General features: G+C 41.5%; 1 protein-coding gene across 2 annotated transcripts in view; it reads left to right on the top strand.

The window, feature by feature from the left end:
• Window positions 1–258: 258 nt before the first annotated feature.
• Window positions 259–22,646, top strand: part of LOC117251295 (NT-3 growth factor receptor-like) — a 666,479-nt gene continuing 644,091 nt past the window's right edge. For both annotated transcript variants that reach the window (XM_033617466.2, XM_078168297.1), the window contains exon 1: window positions 259–962. In XM_033617466.2, coding sequence (XP_033473357.2) covers window positions 685–962 — 278 coding nt within the window. In that variant the 5' untranslated portion in view covers window positions 259–684. The remainder of the gene's footprint in view (window positions 963–22,646) is intronic.

The raw sequence follows: 22,646 nt of genomic DNA, 5'->3' as shown, positions 1-22,646 counted from the left end.
CCACATTTGACACAGGTTACTACCATCTAAGAACAAAAGCCGCGGCGTGCGTGCGCCCCGATGTCAGACGCTCAGTTTCCTCTTTGACCAGTAGGTGGGACCTGAAGCTCAGAGGATGGGTTTTTTCTCTGTTTCTCCACCAATCCCACCGCCATGTACCAGCAACAACGCCAGAGAGAGAGAGAGAGAGAGAGAGAGAGAGAGAGAGAGAGAGAGGTGTTTGTGTGTGTGTGTGTGTGTGTGTGGGGGGGGGGGGGGGGGGGGGGGGCATAAAATGAAGCGGAGAGAGTCGAGGAAGAGAGAGAGAACGAGCTCAGACCCCTTTGTGTCACACACATGGATTAATAACAGGATTTTTCCTCCTTTTTCCTTACCAGCGGTGATTTTTAAACGCGCAGGACAGCCGTGACTGACATAATCAAAATCGCTGACATACCCACACACACTCTATCTCTCTCTCTTATACACACACACACACGCGCGCGCTACGGGTGGTCATTAAGCCTAATTTTTTAATTCAACATTTGGACTCCATTGAGAGAAATAAGGTGAAAACACCGGTAACGCATTCACACTCCCACGCACACACGGACTGGACGATAAACAGGAGGATTTGAGTCATTTTTTTTCTTGCTGCTGTGCTGCAAAGTTGGGAAGAAATCTGGGCACTTGAGTCGTGACAGCATGGATGGATTTGATGCGTTGTTTGGCGCATTCGGCGTTCGTCGCCCACCCAGGATATTGTGCTGCTGGAAGATTTTTTTTCTGCTCAGCATCTTCTTTCACAACTACCTGAGCTCCTTGCTGGACTGTCCGCCCACTTGCACCTGCTCGCCCACAGAAATTTACTGCAATAGATCAGATGCCAGCAAATTCTTCCCGCTGTTGTCCTTTCAGAGCACCGGGAGCGCCGGGAACAGTACCGGGAGCATCCAGGACCTTTTTCAGAACATCACCTCCATGTAAGTGCTGCTGCTGTTGCTGCTTTAGATCATAGCTATCCCAAACGTCCTGTAGCTGTGTGTCGGTGGTTTGAATTAGAACTGCTTGTGGAAACACTCTTAAACGGAGGTTTGCATTTAGGGTTTTTATCATTAGTTTTTGGGTGAAGAAACCCTTAACACTTAGCTATTTGTCTGCAGAGTAGAGAAAATCCTTCATGAGATACTGGCTTCCAGAAGGGTACATAAGTAGAACACAAGCCAGTCGGCTATCAAACTGATGTGAGAATTGAGCACAGGTTCCTCAGTTTGGCAAAAGTGAGGGATTCATGCTTTCAGCTGTGCTTGTTTGGTAAAATTGGTGTTGTGGAAAATTCACAAAATTTAACTTTAAATCATCAGTGCTTGAGGAAAATTTCAGACTGAGGTGGTCACAACCTGGGCCCTATTTCAAACTTAAATTAAATTAAATTTAACATTAACATGAAGAAAAAAGGTAATGTTAACTTTAAGTAGGGTAAGACTGGACCAATATAGTCGTAGTACATGATGAAATATTTGGAACCAGACTTAAGTTTGAGAATCAACTGGAGGTGACGGTTGACCCTGAAGCCTGTAGACCTGGTCAGCCAGTCCTGCATTATATGCACACAGGCAACCGTCCTCACTTAAAAACATTGTAAAACGTTGTGATCATTAAACTATTTGAACCTAATCTTAATCTATGCACACCACTTCAATGCAGAGTCTTAGTTATTCATGTTAGAGGAGAAGAGAAAAGCAAAAGTAACATCTGGTCTTTGGTCTATTGACGATCATATTTGTTTTTTGTAATCATTTTGGTCTTTTTAAATTTTATCTGAAATGTTTAAGGAGGATGCCACGGTAAGGGATTCTGTTCCCTGTCATGGTCGAACTTTGGCAATAAGCTAGTTTTGATCCCAGAGCTCATCAAACCTGTTATGTTGCGCTCAGTAAGCAGTGCAGTGAACCATCACCCTGGCCATCAATATGTGCAGAAAAAAAACAATTTTTGCTCTCAGAAAAAATATTTCTTTGAAAAAAAAAGACTTTGAAAGCACTTAGTAGTGTCCCCCAAAAGGTGGTGAATTCTCCCGAACATGTATGGTTTCAGTAACCCGAGGGGAGCTTATTTTTGTCTTTATTCCAGGCAGTCCTTTCTTGGTGAGGTTGACCTTGACCAAAATAATTTGTAAAGCTGCAATAGTACATCATGTGAATCAGTCCATATGTAAAACAGAGGATACTGAAAAAAAACGATGTTTCTTGGCCTTTTTACTTTGAACAAACAACCAGAAGACATAACAGGCCAACTTCTTAAATAAGGTGCAGCAGAAACACCATTTGTTTTCTTCCTTTAACCCTTTATGACCTACCATAGAACAAGTCCGCCAGAGCATATCTTACAATTTTACCTGCTGTAGGGCCATTTTTTGGAGTATTTTAATATGCTATACATCAATACAACCCTTAAATCCCAAATTTTAATAATATGTGTGGACATATGTCCATACTAATGAAAGAAATTGCTAAAAAGTGCAATAAACCACTAACAAAAATGAAAATCGTTTTTGTTTTTACACATATTTTTCTAAATACAGAAATATCATGGCTGTATCCCTCAAAATTGTATATGTAAAAAAGTTGCACAAAATCCTTTCAAACCACAGAAAATTTATTTTGAGTGTTTTCATAATTTAATTTTTGAGATGCACTCATTTTTATAAAATGTGACAAAAACGAAAGTTAAATGCACATTGTGCACAATTAGCAAAAATACAACATGTACATCAAAATAAACTATTTACAATAGAACAACCAAAGTTCCAAGTTCAAAGTCAAACATTACTTTTCAATAGCACCAGGGGAGCTGTGATAGGTCTTGTGACAGTTTCTGTCCACGATGAGCAATATTTTTGCTGCATTTTTATTGGTGTTGGCACACAGTGTTTTGATGGCAGCCCGGTGAAAGTACATCCTGAACAGCTCAGATGGAGAGGGATTGTCCACATACTGTGATAGGGGTGGCTGCACACCTGGCCTCCTTTTGGGCAGAAAATGTGGTAGGGGATGTGGCAAGATGTCAGGCTCCTTTTCGGTTCTCCAGCCAGCTGCATCACCAGGGAGTGTCTCTGACCTGGAGCCTCTGTTTGCTGGAGACCGACTCCTTCCTCCCCCTCTGCCTCCGTCCGGGGTGCCGGGCGAGGAGACCCCCACTTCCTCCTCCTCATCATCGTCAACTCTGCATACAGATGTTACACAGTGTGTTAGATGTGTTCAACATGAGAGTAATACAATAATGGTGCGTATTTAGTGCAAAATGCTTTCAGCTGTGTTACATATATATTTTCTTTACTTTAACTCAAAAACAAACAGTATTCCATAAATATATACATACATGTCATAGGAGGGATCTCTCCCTTGGATGAGGTCGGCTTCATCTCCACTGTCGGCAGAATCTGGACCAGGGGCCTCATTTATAAAAGAGTGCTTAGGATTCATACTAAAAGTTGATGTGCGCCCAAAAGCTGAAAATGGCATGCGCCAAAAAATAATCTGATTTATAAAACCGTGCGCATGCACACTTGCATGCAATGTTCTCTTTATAAATCACAGACCTCCTGGAGTTGTGCACACCCAGATCTGCCTCATATTCTGCCCTCCACACGCCCTAGTTCAATCATAAATGGTCATGCAAATCACCTCATGAATGCGATCTGCATATAAATAAGCCGGCATGCAAGTGTTCTCTCGTTGTGAGTCACGGCGTCAGGTGTGAGAAACAAACCAAAAAACGGAATTTCTCCGAGACTGAGCTAGAGACCCTTTAACGGGAGGTGGAGGACTGAGAAAGATTTTATTTGGTGGCCACAGCAACGGGATCACTAATAAAAGAAAGTGAAAAAAAGTGGCAGCACATCAATGCTGCTGATGCTGTCAGCTGTGTCTGTGGGACTGCACGGACAGTGACAGAGAAAAAAAAAAGTGGTCTGATATAAAGGTACACCAAATATTTCTACTCCTTTACCAACATGTAGTTAATGTGTGTAGTGTGACATTAAATTTGTGTGAGACATCAATAAAAATCTGACTCCACTTCTCCACCTCGCCATCTGCATCGCCACTTCCCAGTGTCTCCAAAATGTGCGCGCACATGACTCAGAATTTGCTTACAGGTGCGCACATTCTCCCGCCAAGTTTATTTTTAGAAATCACAACCTTTGCGTGGGAAGTGGCGTACGCCACTTTCAAGGCCTGTTTTGTGCGTAAGCAAGCTTAATAAATGAGGCCCCTGATGAGTGGACTGAATCTTCATCTGACGTTGTAATTAGCTCGAAAGCTTCGTGCCGGGAGAAAAGCCGTTTCGCACGTCCAGGTTGTTGCGGTTCCATAAATATATGTGTGCGAGTGTGTGGTGAGTGTCTGGTGTGTGTGTGTGTGTGTGTGTGTGTGTCTAAGTGTTGTTGTGAAAGAGTAAAATACAAAACGAGAGCGAGAGCGAGTGTGTGACTGCAAGCTGAGAGAAATATTTACCATGGAAGAAAGAGAGGAATTTTCCGGGAAATGACGTCACTCCTTGTTGCCGCGGGTAGTGTCGCGAGAAGGACACGCAACAAAATAATGTGATAGTTCATGCTCACAACGTGATGACGTTTAGTCCAACATAGAAAGTGCTGTGAATACCTGCGATCAGGATTATAATGTTTTTGTTCTTAGCGCTTTTTACTGTTTTTCTACAAACCTGTCAGTGCAAGGAGACAGCACTCTGGGACATGATGAATGCATGGTAAGTTAGAGTAACTCCTTATCCTTATCTTATCTGGTTGCAATTCTACTGGCATTTAAAAATCAATATGCAAATGAAATCGCAGGCGCTCCCGCCGGTATTAAAGGGTTAAATACAATTATTTTTCCTCACCATCATTTGCTGAAGTGTCTCCCTTAACACCGTTTTTTTTTATCCTGTGACGACAGATACAACACAGGCTGAGAGGTAATAAGTCCACCTATCTCCAAATAGCTTTTTCATCGGATGATGATGAGCACAAATCTACTGTAAGTCTAAAAGTCAGTTTTCTTGGGATGACCCACCAACCAGTAATTCATATATCTGTGAAAGCCAGATCTTCTCTGAGTGGGTAGTGGATACAAACTGCTGCAAACCCAAATCATTTTAGATATCCCTTTTCTTTGGGAGACCAGCCTGAAACCACAAACATCCGAACTTCTTTCAAGACATCCTCCGTCCTTTAGATGAGATAGCACTAAAAGACTCCAAACCTGCAATGTATCATTGGATTTGATGGGATTTTTTTGGTTAGGTGGTAAGCTACATCTTTTTTTCTTGTCCAGATAGTTCTATGACCGAATAATACATTTGCCATACATTCATGATTGATAAATGTATCAAGTGTTCCCTTACAGGTGGTCACTTACAAGATACATGATGTCCAACATACAGGAGTAACAAAGTACACAAAGTGCTTAACAAGTACAAAACAAAAATAGAGACCACACACACACACACACACACACACACACACAAACTCCCTAAGTGAAAACAATACCAGCCATTGTGATGTTGTTGCATCTGCTAATAAAAAACTTTGCATTGGAAATACGGAAAAAATGAACAAAGTGTGATTTTTAGGCAGCTTAAAGGGAACTTAAAGGATGAGATCAAGTTTATAAGAGGTTCGGACCACTGAATTTCATGTAATCTTAATGTGTCTTTTCAGCTGCAAATTCTCCTCTACATTGGTCACATTGTTAAATCAGATTAAGTAAATCCATTTAAAGACACAATGGGCCTCATTCACCAACCATTCTTAAGAATACATATTTAAAACCAACATAAGCAGTTTTTATTAAGATTCTGACATTCAGCAATGTTTACTTACCTGGAAATTGTTCTGAGATAAGAAGAGAATCTATGCACACTCATGAGCACATGTACACACATTTTGTATTGAATTGTTTGTAAAGAATAATTAGTCTTCTTCATTTTAACAATTGTATAATATTACAGGATTCCCGACCCTCTTGAAATGCAAGGAATTATTAGGGCCTGAGCACTGACCACAGGTGGGCGAAGGCCCTATTCAAACTGAAAGAATTATTATTATTTTTCCAAAAAATGAAAATCGTCTTTTTGGGGGTTTTAACATACTCAAAAATGCGCCAATTTTTGCATGCCCTTCAGTCACCGTGTAAATTTACATGTGATATTGCTTTCATTGGTAAGTGGGGTAAATTTGCATGGCCACACCCCTTAAAGAGCAGCCCCCACGGCATGTTTCACTGACACGCACGGAAATCGGTACGTACGTGTATCATACCCAGATGCACAAAAAAGTCTCTTGGACCCATTGTCTAAACCCAACAGCAAGTCAGCTATTTTGATCATTTTTGGCATTTCCCACATGTTGTGTTTTAAAGACCTGGGCCTCTAGTTTCCTAGCACGGCGCAGGGTGGCGAACCCCACGCAGAGCTAGTTTTGAGCAGCGCAGTTAAATGCTGTGGTCTATATTTGATGTATAAAAGCGTGACATATTATTAGTGCGCTCTCCAGCTCCCTCTAGTTTAGAGAGGAATTGGAGCAAAGTATAAAATAGGCCATACCAGCGCCCACACTTGTGAATGATATACCATCTCACTACATGCGGTGTCTGACTTTGGCAGCAGTGAACTGCTGCATCAGCCGGCATCCTGCCAGTACCCCCAAGTTGCGTAAAGGTGCGAGGGCCCGTTCATAGCTGCTTGCAGCTTTAATTAGGGCCCGAGCACCAACCTCTAAGTTTTGCGTCCGTTTCAGTCCCCATGTAAATTTTGATGTGATATTGCTTTTGTTGGTGGGCGGAAGCCAGCAATATGGCCACACCCCTTAAACAGCAGCCCCCGTGGCATGTTTCTCCGACGTGAACAAAAATCGGTACTTACCTGTATCATGCCCAGGTGCACAAAAAAGTCTCTTGAACCCACCTCGGCAGTGCCCAGGAGGTGAGCTGGCACCTCTCCAGCTACCAGTCCACGATCCATATTTGGTCCGGATGGGAACTTTAACAGGTGATCCTCCGGTTCTCAAACCCAAGTCCCTATGGATTGAGCTACTGCCAAAATTGCTATAACATTGGTGTAAATGGTCCGATATCCATCAAACTTCACAGTATTCATATCAGTCCCACCCTGAACACATTTACATAACCAACCATAACAACAACCATATTTCCTGATAGTCATAGCGCAACCTAGTGGTGACAGGAAATTACATGTTTTTCACTTTAACATGCTCCTCCTGGCAGGTTGACCATGTCCAACTCAAATGTGGTCATGAAGGCCTTAAGACCTTGGTCATGTTATATTGTGAAGATGGGGAAAAGTCACCAAACGGCCTTGCCACAACAGTGAAGTTGAATGTTTTGCCAAAACACAGCAATTGGCATTAACTACAGTGTACTTAGTTTAATCTGCCTGAAACATGACACAATACTTAATAGTCTTGGCCTGGACATGTGATATGAGTTTCGTCGATGGCCGTGGCAAAATGGCTTGGCCATGCCCTTTAAAGTGCAGTCCCAGCCGCATGTTTTACCTATATGCATGAAAACTGGCACATACCTGTATTGTGTACAAATGCACAGAAAAGCCTCTGGACCCATTGCCAAACCCCAACAGGAAGCTGGCTATTTTGAATTTCATGGTCATTTTTGGAGTTTCCCACATGTTCTGATTTAACAAACTTGTCCTACAGATTTTATTGGATTGGCACCAAACTTGGCTTATGTGAGCCTGACTATGTTGTGACCAAAAGTTATAACAGGATCTGTCCAACTTTGAATTTTGAGGTCTCGCCATTAAACATGAAATTGCTATAACTTTGGCGTAATGGTCCGATCTACATCAAACTTGAACACTCATATGACCATATTTCCTGATACTCACAGTGCCACGTCATGGCGACAGGAAGTAGGTCTCATCTGAAAGATAAATTCTGTGGTGTATATTTGATGTATAAAAACATGATGTATAATTAGTGCGCTCTCCATCTCCCTCTAGTGGAAAGAAGAAGTGATACAAAATGTGAAATATGTCATTCCAGCACTGTATCAAGGATACGCCAACCCACTCCTGCATGCAGTGTCTAACTTTCACGGAAATGAACTACCGCGTCAGCAGGCGTCCTACCAGCGAGGGCCCATTCATCGTTGCTTACAGCTTTAATTTTTATTATTCTTATCTCAAATGAATTGCCTTTTTAGAAGGCTTAACATACTCAAAAACTCATGAAACTTTGCAGATATATCAGAAGTAGTGAAATATTTGATATTTTAAGGGTTTCATTCTTGGGTGCCAAATAATGGCTCAGTAGCGCCCCCTACAAAATTTTGAGGAAACAGCCTCCGAAGCTAGTTTAACCTACATGTATGAAACTTGGTAGGCACATGTAGCACTATAAGATGTACAAACAAGCATCTTGGAGTCATGCTTCAAACCCAACAGAAAGTCCACCATTTTGAATTGACTTGTGTCACTTTTGTGCATTTTTGCCCATTTCCAGGGCTCGTAAATTAATGAACTTCCTCAACATTTTATCTGATCGACTTCAAAGGTTAGTCTGTCCCACTGAAAGACCTTGAAGAAGAAAAGTTATTACAGGTTTGAGTATTGGTCAAACCGTGTGACCGTGGCAAGACGTTAAACTTCCATGTGTCGCCATAAACAGGAAGTGGTTTGTAACTCCAGCACACATGGTCCAATCTTCCCCAAACTTCACAGGATTGATGACAGTCCTGCCCTGAACACATCTATATGCCAATATTTGGTGTTACACATAGCGCCACCTACTAGCAACAGGAAGTAGGTCTTTTGAAACATTTATCTTTTGATTTGCATGAAATTTAAATTTTGTTGTCTATATTTCATGTACAAAATCATCACGTATCATTAGTGCATTCTCCAGGGTCAGCATTGAATGTTGTGGCTGTGGTGTGGCATCAGGTTTTAGTGTCTCGCCATGAAACACGAAATTCCAGTCTGCACCACACTTTTCAGACAGTCATCTTTTGATTTACCTGAAATTTACATGGTGTGGTCTATATTTGATGTACAAAAACATGACGTAATATTGATGCATTCTACAGCGCCCTCTCATGGAAAAAGATTGTGGTACAAAATGTGAAATAGGTCAGCCAGAAGCACCTCCACTTCAGGCCATTTTTTTATTTATTCATTTATTTATTTATTTTTTAATGTTTGAACATTTGGGCATTGATTCTCTCAACTTTTCTTCAGTCTCTGTAAGTGCTCACGGCCCTGCAGTCTCATACCCTTTTACTGAGATTTGCATGGCATTTACACATTTACATTTAAAATTAAGCTGAAACCAAAATTAGGTTGAAACAGCGAGTTGAATCAAATGGGTATGTGTGTCCTCATTACTGTGTCATGGATCACTGCACATGTTTCTTCTGCGGTAAGTTTTCCAAGGCCAAACCTCAGCTTTAGAATGCATTCTTACAATGAACTACGACTGTGTGATCTTTTACAGTTAAGGGGCAACAACAAAGCAATAATTACAGTGACCCATTACTCTTTCAGCATACATAACTCATTTGACTATTTTATTTAGAAAATTAAACCAACCCCTTAATTAGAACCAACAGAAAATAAGCAGAACCATGACAATGCTTATGAAGGTCATCAGATGCAGGCAGCTACACTTGTAAGCTTTCTCTAACAGTATGCACATTGAGAGTGTACCGCTGGATGACTGATGTTCAAAAACCACCAGCAGAAACCAGTTCTAGTTTGAGACTGGTCCTTGGTATCATCATCATCATCATCATCCCCACTAACAACACATTTCTGATGGAAATGACTAGTCAGACAGCATGTGTGGCAAATGATGGCTTCACTGCATCACAGTAAAATCTATGTGTAGCTTGACACTGAGTCCAGGGATGTGCTGTATTTTAAGGCTCTGGCTCACTTCACTACACTTCACTGTGCTTGATACCCTATCAACAATGTTGATCAACATCCATATCAACAATGTTGATAGGGTGTCAAGATAAAAGATCAACATTTTTACATGAATTTCCTTTCGCCACCTTGTAGTTGTGTGCATGCATAAATGTGTGTGTTTTTCTACTTTCCTTGTTGTGGTAAGACATCGTAGGAGCTGCCACTGTATCCCAATGCTCTCTGCTCCTTACTCTCTTATTTAGCCCACAAAACAGACACACACGCAGGCACGCAGGCATGCATGCACACACACACACACACACACACACACACACACACACACAGTCTGTACATTTCTGTTTTTAATCTCCTGCTGCATTTTGCATCTTAATAGCACCAGCGGTTGGAGTGTGACTGCGTCAGATGAGCTGTCACTGCTTCATTGAAAAGAAAAAAACTCTCTACATCTGAGTCTGAGCCATGTTGCGATTGTTTTTCTCTGCCCTATGTGAATTCAAGCCCGTAGCTGCTCACAGTGATATAAACCCGATAATCATGCTTCCACACAGTGACTCCTAAAACAGGGGAAACTCAGGATTTGCAAAGTGGATAGGAAAATAAGCACGGCCTAAACTGATACATCACTATAAAGAACTTAGTGGGGAAGCAGTGCTTTTTAGCCCACTTACCATGGGTGTAACGATACATTGACTAATATATTGCTGTTTATTTACTACAGTTCAGTGTTTAACACCGTAGTTCCCTCCAGGTTGCTCACAGAGGAGCTGGGATTAAACACCTCACTGTGCATTTGGAGCCTCAGCTTCCTGACAGGCAGAGCCCACCCCCATTCTTAAACCCCGAGCACCTCGGGGGTCTGTGTTGAGTCCCCTGCTGTACTCCATGTACACACAAGACTGTGAAGCCACTTCAGACTGCAACACCATCATCAAGTTTGCTGATGACACAGCTTTGCTGGTCTGATCACAGATAACGATGAAAAGGCCACCTGAGAAAATCAGAGGACCTGACCTGCTGGTGTTAGGACAACAACCTACTCCTGAATGTCAGCAAAACTAAGGAGGTGATGGTGGTCTTGGGGACAAGCAGCAAAAGAACTACACTCTTTGGCGTGTAGTGTGGACATTTTTGTGACTGACCTGGACACTGCATTCTGACTTAGTGGTAAGAAAAGCAAGGTAGAGTCTGTTTTAACTAAGACACCTGAGAAAATTCCAAGAATCCCCTCAAATACTGAGCATATTCTACTCCTGCACCATCAAGTGCGTCCTGACAAGGAACATCACTGCAATGCACAGAAACAGCACAGAAAAAGGACCACAAGTGTAATTCATTCAGTTGAACACACAGGTGCTGCTCTACCCTGCATCAAGAATGTTTAAGATTTATACATACAAAAATAAGGCCAGGAGAATCAATAAAGATCCTAACCACCAGGATAACTGCCTTTTCTGCCTGCTGAGTTCGGGAAGAAGTTACCAGTTCACCCAGGCAGCACTGAGAGGCTCAGGAGGAGCTTCTACCGTCAGGACCCAATGATCCTAAATGAAGACCTAGCACACCTCATAGATATATAAAGTATTTATCAAAACCCACAGAATGGCAAATATAATGATTCTGTATTGAGTTTATTAATGTGTTTAAACTGCTATCAGCTGAAATCAGTATTAGCCTCAGTAATCTAGTATCAGTTGGTTTATATGATTGGAGTAATTACAATGATAAAGTACCTTTGACAATGAACAGTGAGGACAGACATGCTGGACTACCTGCATTCTGGACCTATACAGTAGCCTTGTGTTGGGAGTGTGTACTGATTGTGGATCTTTGCACACATCAGGTAGTTTAGATAAATACCTGCACCCTGCTGTGTAAACTTCTGTATGTTGGAAGTTTTCCAACATGTTTCCAACAGCATGTTTCTTCTGCTTGCTGCAAGGATTTCTTTGCTTGATCAGGGAACCATCCCTCCGGTCCTACTCAGTGTCCCTCTCTCTGAGTCTTTATAAAGTCTTTCAACTGACAGCAGTCAACATTTCACAGTGCATTAGGATCACACAGCAAAACCACCAGTGGAAAGAAAAGAGAAAAAAAAACAAACAACGGCTGTATCTTCAGAACTGCAGTATGGAGAAGAGAAGAGGATCACTTACATTATCTTTCCAAAAGGGGTGGCGGAAAAGGGAGATGGAAAAGAGAGACCTTAAAGACATCTGTGATGTGATAGACACTGATTATATTGTGAGGACAAAACCTCACTTCATTACCGATCTGTTTTGCTGAGGGAATTTTTGGAGAGAAAGGAAGCTGCTGCAGCAGTGATTTCTGTTTCCATCCACCACTGTGTGTAGAAGAGTGCAACACAGGGCTCCTCTCTACACTGAGTGCTTGTTTTCACACTATTCACTAAGAATTTGGGGAAATGAGCAGAAAACCCAGATAATGAAAGGCACTCTGTGATACAGAAGCATTGTTTTTTAATGTATCAAGAAGAAAAAGTGGTAGAGCAGTGTGAAACAGAGGAAGAGATAGAAAAACAGTTTGTGATGGGTGAAAGAGACAAAGGTACTGGTGCATCACGAGCATACCTGTCAAGTTTTGGATTTGAAAATAAGGGAAATTTTTCGGCACCCGCAAAGCAGGTAATTGTTACATAAAATCTTGGATGGCACGAAGCTTTCTCCAGCTGAACCATGACAAAACTGAGGTCCTCATCTTTGGCCTTACAGACGCTTCTGTCACTGTTACCACAGTGCTCTTGGTCCTCTGTCTTCCCATTTAAAATCTCATGTAAAGAATCTCTGTGTCATCTTTGACTCTGGCTTTAAATTTGATAAACAGATCAACTCAGTTGTCAGCTCAAGCTTCTTCCATCTAAGATCCATTGCAAAACTTAAATCATTTCTGTCCATAAAAGATTTAGAAATTCTGGTTCATGCTTTCATCTCCTTCCGATTAGATTATTGTAATTCCCTCTACACCGGCATCAACCAGTCAGCTCTGCCGCACTTGCAGCTCGTTCAGAATTCAGCAGCAAGACTCATTACTGGTACCAGGAGAAGTGATCACATTTCCCCTGTATTGGCCTCGCTTTACTGGTTACCTGTTGTTGGGATTCACAGGACCACAGATGATTTATCATTTGGTAAAATCATCACTGGACATTTAAAGGCTTTTTCCTCTGCATGCTCTTTGTCTTCAAACAAAGAGAGCTATGTGACACCCACCTCCAGGAGGTCTCACCTCACACCTCAGTGAGACACAAGTCTCACAACTTGATTGGACAGGACTATTACAGTGACATGCCTCTCTGTGATGTCACCAAACTATGTAGATGGTCTGCTCCCTCCAAGCCTTCAAGCTCTTTGCTCCAGCTGCTGAACAGCTGACACCTGTTTCTGGCTGGGCCTGGACCAGCACAGAGGCCCAGACCCTTGCTCCATACCCCAAACCACTAAAGGGAGGGCAATTGATCATAGACTCTTTAGCAAACACAAGGTTTGCAACTAGCTTTCCAGCAACAAGGAACTAAGTGAGTTAGCACCCAGCGTCTAACTCTGCTAAACCCTGAGCGACCAGCTTCCTCGGAGTTTCACCTTTGGAACAAAGGACACAACAAAGACTGCAGTTGAAACCACAGTTCTTCTCAGCCTTCTTCTGACGGCTAAAAAAGCAGCACACCACCAAGTGACTCTTTCTCCCATCCATTCAAGGATCAGTAACGTAACAACTGGGCATAGCTTATCACAGCTTTACAGGCTAAGCAAGACTGTTTAACTTGTTGTATGTGATTTAATGCTGTCATTGAGTTATTGTTGTGATAGTTTGCAGTTAGGTCATTGCCAAAAGCTAAAGCTAAAGCCAAAGATAAGTGTTTAGTTTGCTAATACTGTTCACAAACAGATTCTTGCACACAACTAAACAATCTCTGCACTAATCCAGACCGTTTGCAACATATGTCACATTGACACAGAGTCATTAACAAATAGGCTTTCACCAGAGCTACACCCAAACAGGCATCTCAAAGTTCCCGCTTCTTTTCCTTTGTCTTTGTCCTGACCACACGGTCAGACAAACAACCTCCCCCGACCTGAAGCCAGCCTTGATTCGGCCATTTTGGTAGTTCTCTGTTGTCAGCCATTTTGTTTTGTAGGCCAAACGGCTCCTTGATCACCACACCCGTCTTTGTCTTTCTCTTCTTTCTCTCTTTCTCTCTCTCTCACACACACACACACACACACACACATATACACACCAAGCTTGTATATAGTTAGTTAGAATTTGTGTGTTTTGGTTTGCTTTGCTAGTTTGTGAATAAATATAATTCTTTGGAATCATGCCTGCTGTCTGTTTAATGTTGCACAAGAGTGAATGAATAGGCAGCCTCTGCTGCGTCAAGAACTCCGAAATCCTTCAGGTGTTACTGTTCATTTTGGTTGTTGTCATTAATTTAATTATTAATCAAAACTCCAAATTAATAGTTTAGCGTATTTTATGAGACTGATATCTTTAACTGGCTATCTTTTTTTCCCCTTTATGGGAATGGTGCCCCACGAGGTGATTTAATGTTAATTAAGTCACATTATTTAACATGATTATTAATTATTAATAATAATTATAAATTATTTCTGATAGCCAATTAAATCCCTACATATTTGGTGCCTCCATGTGAAGCCTAATGTGTTGACCCCAACACTGTAAAGTATAGGATTGATTTTAAGACTCTTTCATTTGTTTTTAAAGCACTCCATGGACCAGCACCAGATTATATTTCAGAACTCCTCACTCCCTATTCCACCTCTCGTCCCCTCAGATCCACTGACAAATCAGTGCTTTCTATCCCACTTACAAAGGTAAAAACCAGAGGTGACAGAGCTTTCTCAGTTGTTGGTCCAAAACTGTGGAACAGTCTGCCACAAAAAGTTAAATCCTCACCCTCTTTAAATATATTTAAAGCCCGGCTGAAAACCCATCACTTTGCCTTAGCTTTTGGTGATTCATCATGAGAACATATTGTTTGCTACTCATTATTTTCATTGAATTTGCTCAAAGCAAACTCTACTGTCTTGGTCGATTATTTTCTTGTTGTGCATAATTTGTATCCATTGTAAAGCACTTTGATCAACGATTGTTGTTTTTAAATGTGCTCTATAAATAAAGTTGACTTGACTTGACTTGACTTGACTTGACACACACACACACACACACACACACACAAACAGTTCATCACTTTCCTTTGCTGTCAGACTAAAACAAAAGGCTGGGCCTTATTTCTGCCTGTATTAAGATTTGACACTCAGAAGTTAGAATGTTGAGGGGGTAAGCTCAGTGTAACCTCTCTTTTTTTCTGATCTTTGATCTGAGTGCTTTAACTTAATGCTTTAGTTCATTTCAACAACAAACCCCCAGTTTTATTTTCCCATGTAATGCAATAATATACAGTACAGGCCAAAAGTTTGGACACACCTTCTCATTCAATGCGTTTTCTTTATTTTCATGACTATTTACATTGTAGATTCTCACTGAAGGCATCAAAACTATGAATGAACACATGTGGAGTTATGTACTTAACAAAAAAAGGTGAAATAACTGAAAACATGTTTTATATTCTAGTTTCTTCAAAATAGCCACCCTTTGCTCTGATTACTGCTTTGCGCACTCTTGGCATTCTCTCGATGAGCTTCAAGAGGTAGTCACCTGAAATGGTTTCCACTTCACAGGTGTGCCTTATCAGGGTTAATTAGTGGAATTTCTTACTTTATCAATGGGGTTGGGACCATCAGTTGTGTTGTGCAGAAGTCAGGTTAATACACAGCCGACAGCCCTATTGGACAACTGTTAAAATTCATATTATGGCAAGAACCAATCAGCTAACTAAAGAAAAACGAGTGGCCATCATTACTTTAAGAAATGAAGGTCGGTCAGTCCGGAAAATTGCAAAAACTTTAAATGTGTCCCCAAGTGGAGTCGCAAAAACCATCAAGCGAAACTGGCACACATGAGGACCGACCCAGGAAAGGAAGACCAAGAGTCACCTCTGCTTCTGAGGATAAGTTCATCCGAGTCACCAGCCTCAGAAATGGCAAGTTAACAGCAGCTCAGATCAGAGACCAGATGAATGCCACACAGAGTTCTAGCAGCAGACCCATCTCTAGAACAACTGTTAAGAGGAGACTGCACGAATCAGGCCTTCATGGTCAAATACCTGCTAGGAAACCACTGCTAAGGAGAGGCAACAAGCAGAAGAGATTTGTTTGGGCCAAGAAACACAAGGAATGGACATTAGACCAGTGGAAATCTGTGCTTTGGTCTGATGAGTCCAAATTTGAGATCTTTGGTTCCAACCGCCGTGTTTTTGTGAGACGCAGAAAAGGTGAACGGATGGATTCCACATGCCTGGTTCCCACTGTGAAGCATGGAGGAGGAGGTGTGATGGTGTGGGGGTGTTTTGCTGGTGACACTGTTGGGGATTTATTCAAAATTGAAGGCACACTGAACCAGCATGGCTACCACAGCATCCTGCAGCGACATGCCATCCCATCCGGTTTGCGTTTAGTTGGACGATCATTTATTTTTCAACAGGACAATGACCCCAAACACACCTCCAGGCTGTGTAAGGGCTATTTGACCAAGAAGGAGAGTGATGGAGTGCTGCGGCAGATGACCTGGCCTCCACAGTCACCGGACCTGAACCCAATCGAGATGGTTTGGGGTGAGCTGGACCGCAGAGTGAAGGCAAAGGGGCCAACAAGTGCTAAACACCTCTGGGAACTCCTTCAAAACTGTTGGAAAACCATTTCAGGTGACTACCTCTTGAAGCTCATCGAGAGAATGCCAAGAGTGTGCAAAGCAGTAATCAGAGCAAAGGGTGGCTATTTTGAAGAAACTAGAATATAAAACATGTTTTCAGTTATTTCACCTTTTTTGTTAAGTACATAACTCCACATGTGTTCATTCATAGTTTTGATGCCTTCAGTGAGAATCTACAATGTAAATAGTCATGAAAATAAAGAAAACGCATTGAATGAGAAGGTGTGTCCAAACTTTTGGCCTGTACTGTATATATATATATATATATATATATATATATATATATAAATAATTCTTAACATATCAGAGGAGGAGGATGGCTGGTTGATTTTTATTTTATTTATTTATTATATTTTAATCCCCCTCTGCAGCCACAAATATTTTTTCTTGAGCTTTTTGAAGTGACTGGTGGAAAATGCATGACCCTCCACCATGAATTAGAGCTCACACAAGTCAAGAATGGCAAGCTCTTACATCTGATAGGGGCGTCGCCCATGGGGGACAGAAAATGCCTCTATAGCGCCCTCTTGAAATTTTCAAAAACCCCTCCCCAAAGGGGTTTTTTTTTTTTTTTTTTTGGAGTTGGAACATTAAAATTGGTACACATGTGTATGTTGCCTAGACGCACATAAAAGTCTCTGGCACCAATGGTCTACTCCAAACAGGAAGTCGGCCATTTTGATTTTGACTTGTCATTTTGGCGTGTTTTCCACATGTTGTATTTTAATGAACTAGTCCTAGGGATTTCATCCAATCGACTTCAAATTTTTTCCAGATCATCCAGAGACCATGCTGATCAAAAGTTGTGCTCTGCATGTTTGTAGGTCAAAGGGCATGGCTGCTATGGCGCTGCCATTTTTGATCCATCGCCATGCATTTTCAAGCAGCTCTCTCTCCCACATAATTCATCCAAACTGCTTCAAAATTTCTGTACGTGATAAGAGCCCCGCCCTCAACGCCTCCATATGCTCGTAGGCAATCTCACTCATGGCGCCCCCTTGTGGAAACAGGAAATGCCATCTTTTACACTGACAAACACCAACCTCAAGCTCCTGACCTGATCAACTACATTTTGTGGCCACATGACGATCAAGTTGATGAATCTCCACAGTGACACACGTGTCCTGTCATGTTACAGGCCGCAACGGCGGTGGCAACTTTTCATCCTTCACCACAAAACATCAGCTTGGTTTTTTTCTCCCGTCTCGCTTCGCGCCACAGCACCTGTGTGCCTCAGGCCCCCGCGGTTGCATGGGGGAGCGAGGGCCCGATCATCGCTGCTTGCCGCTTTAATTCGGGCCCGAGTGACGACGAAGTCATCCAAGGACCCTATTGAAATCGTGCTGTTTATTATTATTATTATTCTTTACCCGACTTCGTGCCCCAATTTCGCCCCTTTCCCAAATTTCAGAATGCTTCTAACTTTCCACATTTGTCCAGCCTCATCCAAAATTGGATATTTTTGGGCGGTTGCGCATGGTCGACACGAAATGCCGAAATAGCGCCCCCTACAAATTTTCAAAAACCCCTCCCCATTGGGGTTAGTTTGTCGTAAGCAAACAAAATTTGGTACACACATGTATCATACCAAGACGCACAGAAAAGTCTCTTGACATCATGGTAAAATCCCAACAGGAAGTCGGCCATTTTGTTTTGAATTTTTTTGTTACGGCAATTTCCACAACTTAAATTTGAGCGAACTCCTCCTAGAAATTTCGTCTGATCGACTTCAGAGTTGGTACAGATCATCCTGACAACATGCTGATCAAAAGTTATTTAAAGCTTTTCTCTATGTGAAGGGGCGTGGCCGCTAGGGTGTGACAAATTTTGGCGACTTTTCGTTTTCTTGCCATCGAATTTCGAATGGCTCTCCCGCCCACATACTTAATCTCAGCAGCTTCAAACTTGCTGGACATTATGATGGCTCCGCCCCGAACGCCCCGATATGTTAATATCCCACCTCACTCATTGCGCCCCCCAGTAGTAACAGGAAGTGACCAGTTTTTACTTTAACATGTACTGATGCCACAAACTTGACCGAACTTCATTCCTATTCTAATGCATGCAGAACAAGTTGGTGAAGCTACCTTATGAACGCTGTGAAGCTATGTCTAATGGTGTCCCTGTGGCGGCGTGGTCACTATCGATCCCTCGCCACCAAATACGTTTGGCTTTTTGATGGCTTCAGCGACCTCATATCCTCATGAAAATTGATACACGGGTCAAGAATGGCGAGCTCTTGCATCTTATAGGGGCGTTGCCCATGGGGGGGACAAAATGCCTCTATAGCGTATAGTCAACCTCTGCTGCGTCAAGAACTCCGAAATCCTTCAGGCGTTACTGTTAATTTTGGTTGTTGTCATTAATTTAATTATTAATCAAACTCCAAATTAATAGTTTAGCGTATTTTATGAGACTGATATCTTTAACTGGCTATCATTTTTCCCTGTACGGGAATGGTGCCCCACGAGGTGATTTAATGTTAATTAAGTCACATTGTTTAACATAATAGTTAGGCTGACTTAGGCCTAGTCTGCCGGAGGACCCCCTATAATACACGGGGCACCTTTTCTCCTTCTCTCTCTCTCTCGTGTCCTATTACTGCATCTTGCTAACTCGGCCATTCTGGATGTCACTAACTCGGCTTCTTCTCCGGAGCCTTTGTGCTCCACTGTCTCTCAGGTTAACTCGTATTGCAGCAGTGCCTGGATAGTGTGACGTGTGTGGTTGTGCTGCTGCCGTGGTCCTGCCAGATGCCTCCTGCTGCTGCTGTTATCATTGGTCATGCTTCTACTGTTATTATACACATATGATTATTGTCACACATGTATACTATCAGATATTAATATATTATTATTAATTATAATATTATTACTTTCATTAATGTTGTTGTAACCTACTGCCATTACTGTCTGTCCTGCATCTGTCTCTGTCTCTGTCTCTGTCTCTCTCTCTCTCTCTGTCTCATTATGTCATACGGTTTACTGTTAATTTATTATGTTGATCTGTTCTGTACGACATCTATTGCTCGTCTGTCCGTCCTGGAAGAGGGATCCCTCCTCAGTTGCTCTTCCTGAGGTTTCTACCGTTTTTTTCCCCGTTAAAGGGTTTTTTTTGGGGGAGTTTTTCCAAAGGACAGAAGGATGTTGTATGCTGTAAAGCCCTGTGAGGCAAATTGTGATTTGTGATATTGGGCTTTATAAATAAAATTGATTGATTAATTGATTGATAATTATTAATAATAATTATTAATTATTTCCGATAGCCAATTAAATCCCAACATATTTGGTACCTCCATGTGAAGCCTAGTGTGTTGACCCCAACATATTTGGTGCCACCGTGTGAGGTAAATATATGTTGATTCCCAACACAGCTCTCTGTGTGTGTGTCTCACACAGGGGTGCAGATGGGATTTTTGAACTGGGGGGACCAAGCTGTCAGCAAGTGATTCCAACTCAGTTAGTTTTTTTGTGTAAATACATATACACTGAACAAAAATATAAACGCAACACTTCTGTTTTTGCTCCCATTTTTCATGAGCTGAACTCAAAGATCTAAAACATTTTCTATACACACAAAAGACCATTTCCCTCAAATATTGTTCACAAATCTGTCTAAATCTGTGTTAGTGAGCACTTTTCCTTTGCCGAGATAATCCGGGCAACAGCTCTGGTGGACATTCCTGCAGTCAGCATGCCAATTGCACACTCCCTCAAAACTTGCGACATCTGTGGCATTGTGCTGTGTCATAAAACTGAACATTTTAGAGTGGCCTTTTATTGTGGCCAGCCTAAGGCACACCTGTGCAATAATAATGCTGTCTAATCAGGATCTTTATATGCCACACCTGTGAGGTGGGATGGATTATCTCGGCAAAGGAAAAGTGCTCACTAACACAGATTTAGACCGATTTGTGAACAATATTTGTGAGAAATGGTCTTTTGTGTATATAGAAAATGTTTTAGATCTTTGAGTTCAGCTCATGAAAAATGGGAGCAAAAACAAAAGTGTTGCATTTATATTTTTGTACAGCGTGTGTGTATACAGTACAGGCCAAAAGTTTGGACACACCTTCTCATTCAATGCGTTTTCTTTATTTTCATGACTATTTACATTGTAGATTCTCACTGAAGACATCAAAATTATGAATGAACACATGTGGAGTTATGTACTTAACAAAAAAAGGTGAAATAACTGAAAACATGTTTTATATTCTAGTTTCTTCAAAATAGCCACCCTTTGCTCTGATTACTGCTTTACACACTCTTGGCATTCTCTCGATGAGCAGGCACACATGCCAGCTTAACTGCTGCTAAACAGATCTTCTGTATAACTTTATCTGTCTCACCATCACATTATTTTGATGATTGGACCAACAGTTTGGGAATGGGAAGAACTTGTTCGAGGAGTTAAATCTCCACTAAAACAGGTCTCTTCTCTGTGTTCTGTCTGTCTCTCTCTGTTCTTCTGCCAGGTGCACCTACTTATTTACCATGGCAACCGCTGTCACACACAAACTCACAGAAACATGATGTGTGTGCATGTCTACATCTTACATGCAGACATGACAGGGGCAGAATCTCCATTTTAACCCTTTAGGTGCCAGAGTTTATTGAGGAAAATATTCCATTTTCATTTCAACATTTCAAAAGGCTGTCGCTTGAAAGTGGTGAGAGATAAAGGCATACTGTAAATGAGAAAACTATTCATCATGACCCAAAGTTTGTCATGGGAGTAAATTAACTCATCTAATTTGCATATTGTGGCGTCATTAGGCGGCGGCCATATTGGATTTAATAAATCTCAGTAAAACAACATTTTAAACATATTTACACAGTAGATTTGTTTTGTGCTGTTTTTGTCATCTCATCCTCAAAATAAAGGAAGAGGAATCTGATGGGAGTAAATTCACTCATCTAATTTGCATATTGTGACATCACTTCAACATACGTTCAGCTACAGAAAGCATTCAAACATCAAAACGTTCAGCTCTGTAAGGATTTTCTGATGTTTGTGGCAATGTTTGATATTTCTAAATAATTCACAATGACGACATAATCTGGAGGCCGACACGGGCGCGAGTGCAAGGTCCCGACCAACGCTGCTTGCAGCTTTAATTATTTATTATTATTCTTTCTTTCATCCGCTGCGTCTTTAAACTGGAATTTGACCCCCTAAACATGCTCAAAAACTCACCCAAATTGGCCTGCGTGTCAGGACTGGCGAAAAATCTTATGAAATTATGAAAATTAATTTGAAAAGTGGCAAAATGGTCTCTCTAGCGCCACCTAGCAGTTTAGGCACACTAAAATGGCTGCTGCGGCTTGTAAGAATGACGTAGAAAGATCAAACCAAAACTGGCTTGTTCGTCCCATCGAGTCTTACAAATCACTCACTAACACCCCTGACCTAAACCCAACAAGAAGTGAGAGATTTGCCCTTTCAAAGTAAGAATTCACCTCAAGAATGCACTTTCTTCAGAATTCTTAAAAAAACAACTCCTCCTACACTGTTTATCGTATGGGACTCAAACTCACACACATGACAGATCATCTCGTCCTAATCAGATATTCTGTATAACTTTTTCATTACTCGAATGTTTTGGATTTTATGGCATCTTACAGGTGATGTCTTACAAAACCTCCTGATGATTTTTGCGCCACCTAGACACACTTAAATGCCCGCTGCGACCTGTACGAATGTCGTAGAAAGACAAAACCAAAACTGGCTTGTTTGTCTCATCAAGACCTACAAGTCACGTGTAACCACTGACCTAAATCCAACAGGAAGTGAGCTATGTGCCCTTTCAAAGTAAGATGTCATTTTTCAAAAATTCTCTTACTAAAAAAATATTTCCTCCTACACCGTTTATTGTATCTACTTCAAAA

Source organism: Epinephelus lanceolatus, chromosome 5 (genome assembly GCF_041903045.1).
Source record: "Epinephelus lanceolatus isolate andai-2023 chromosome 5, ASM4190304v1, whole genome shotgun sequence".
NCBI classification, from domain to species: Eukaryota; Metazoa; Chordata; class Actinopteri; order Perciformes; family Serranidae; genus Epinephelus; species Epinephelus lanceolatus.
The sequence above is the reverse complement of the archived record's forward strand: the minus strand, read 5'-3'. Positions and strand labels throughout refer to the sequence as shown.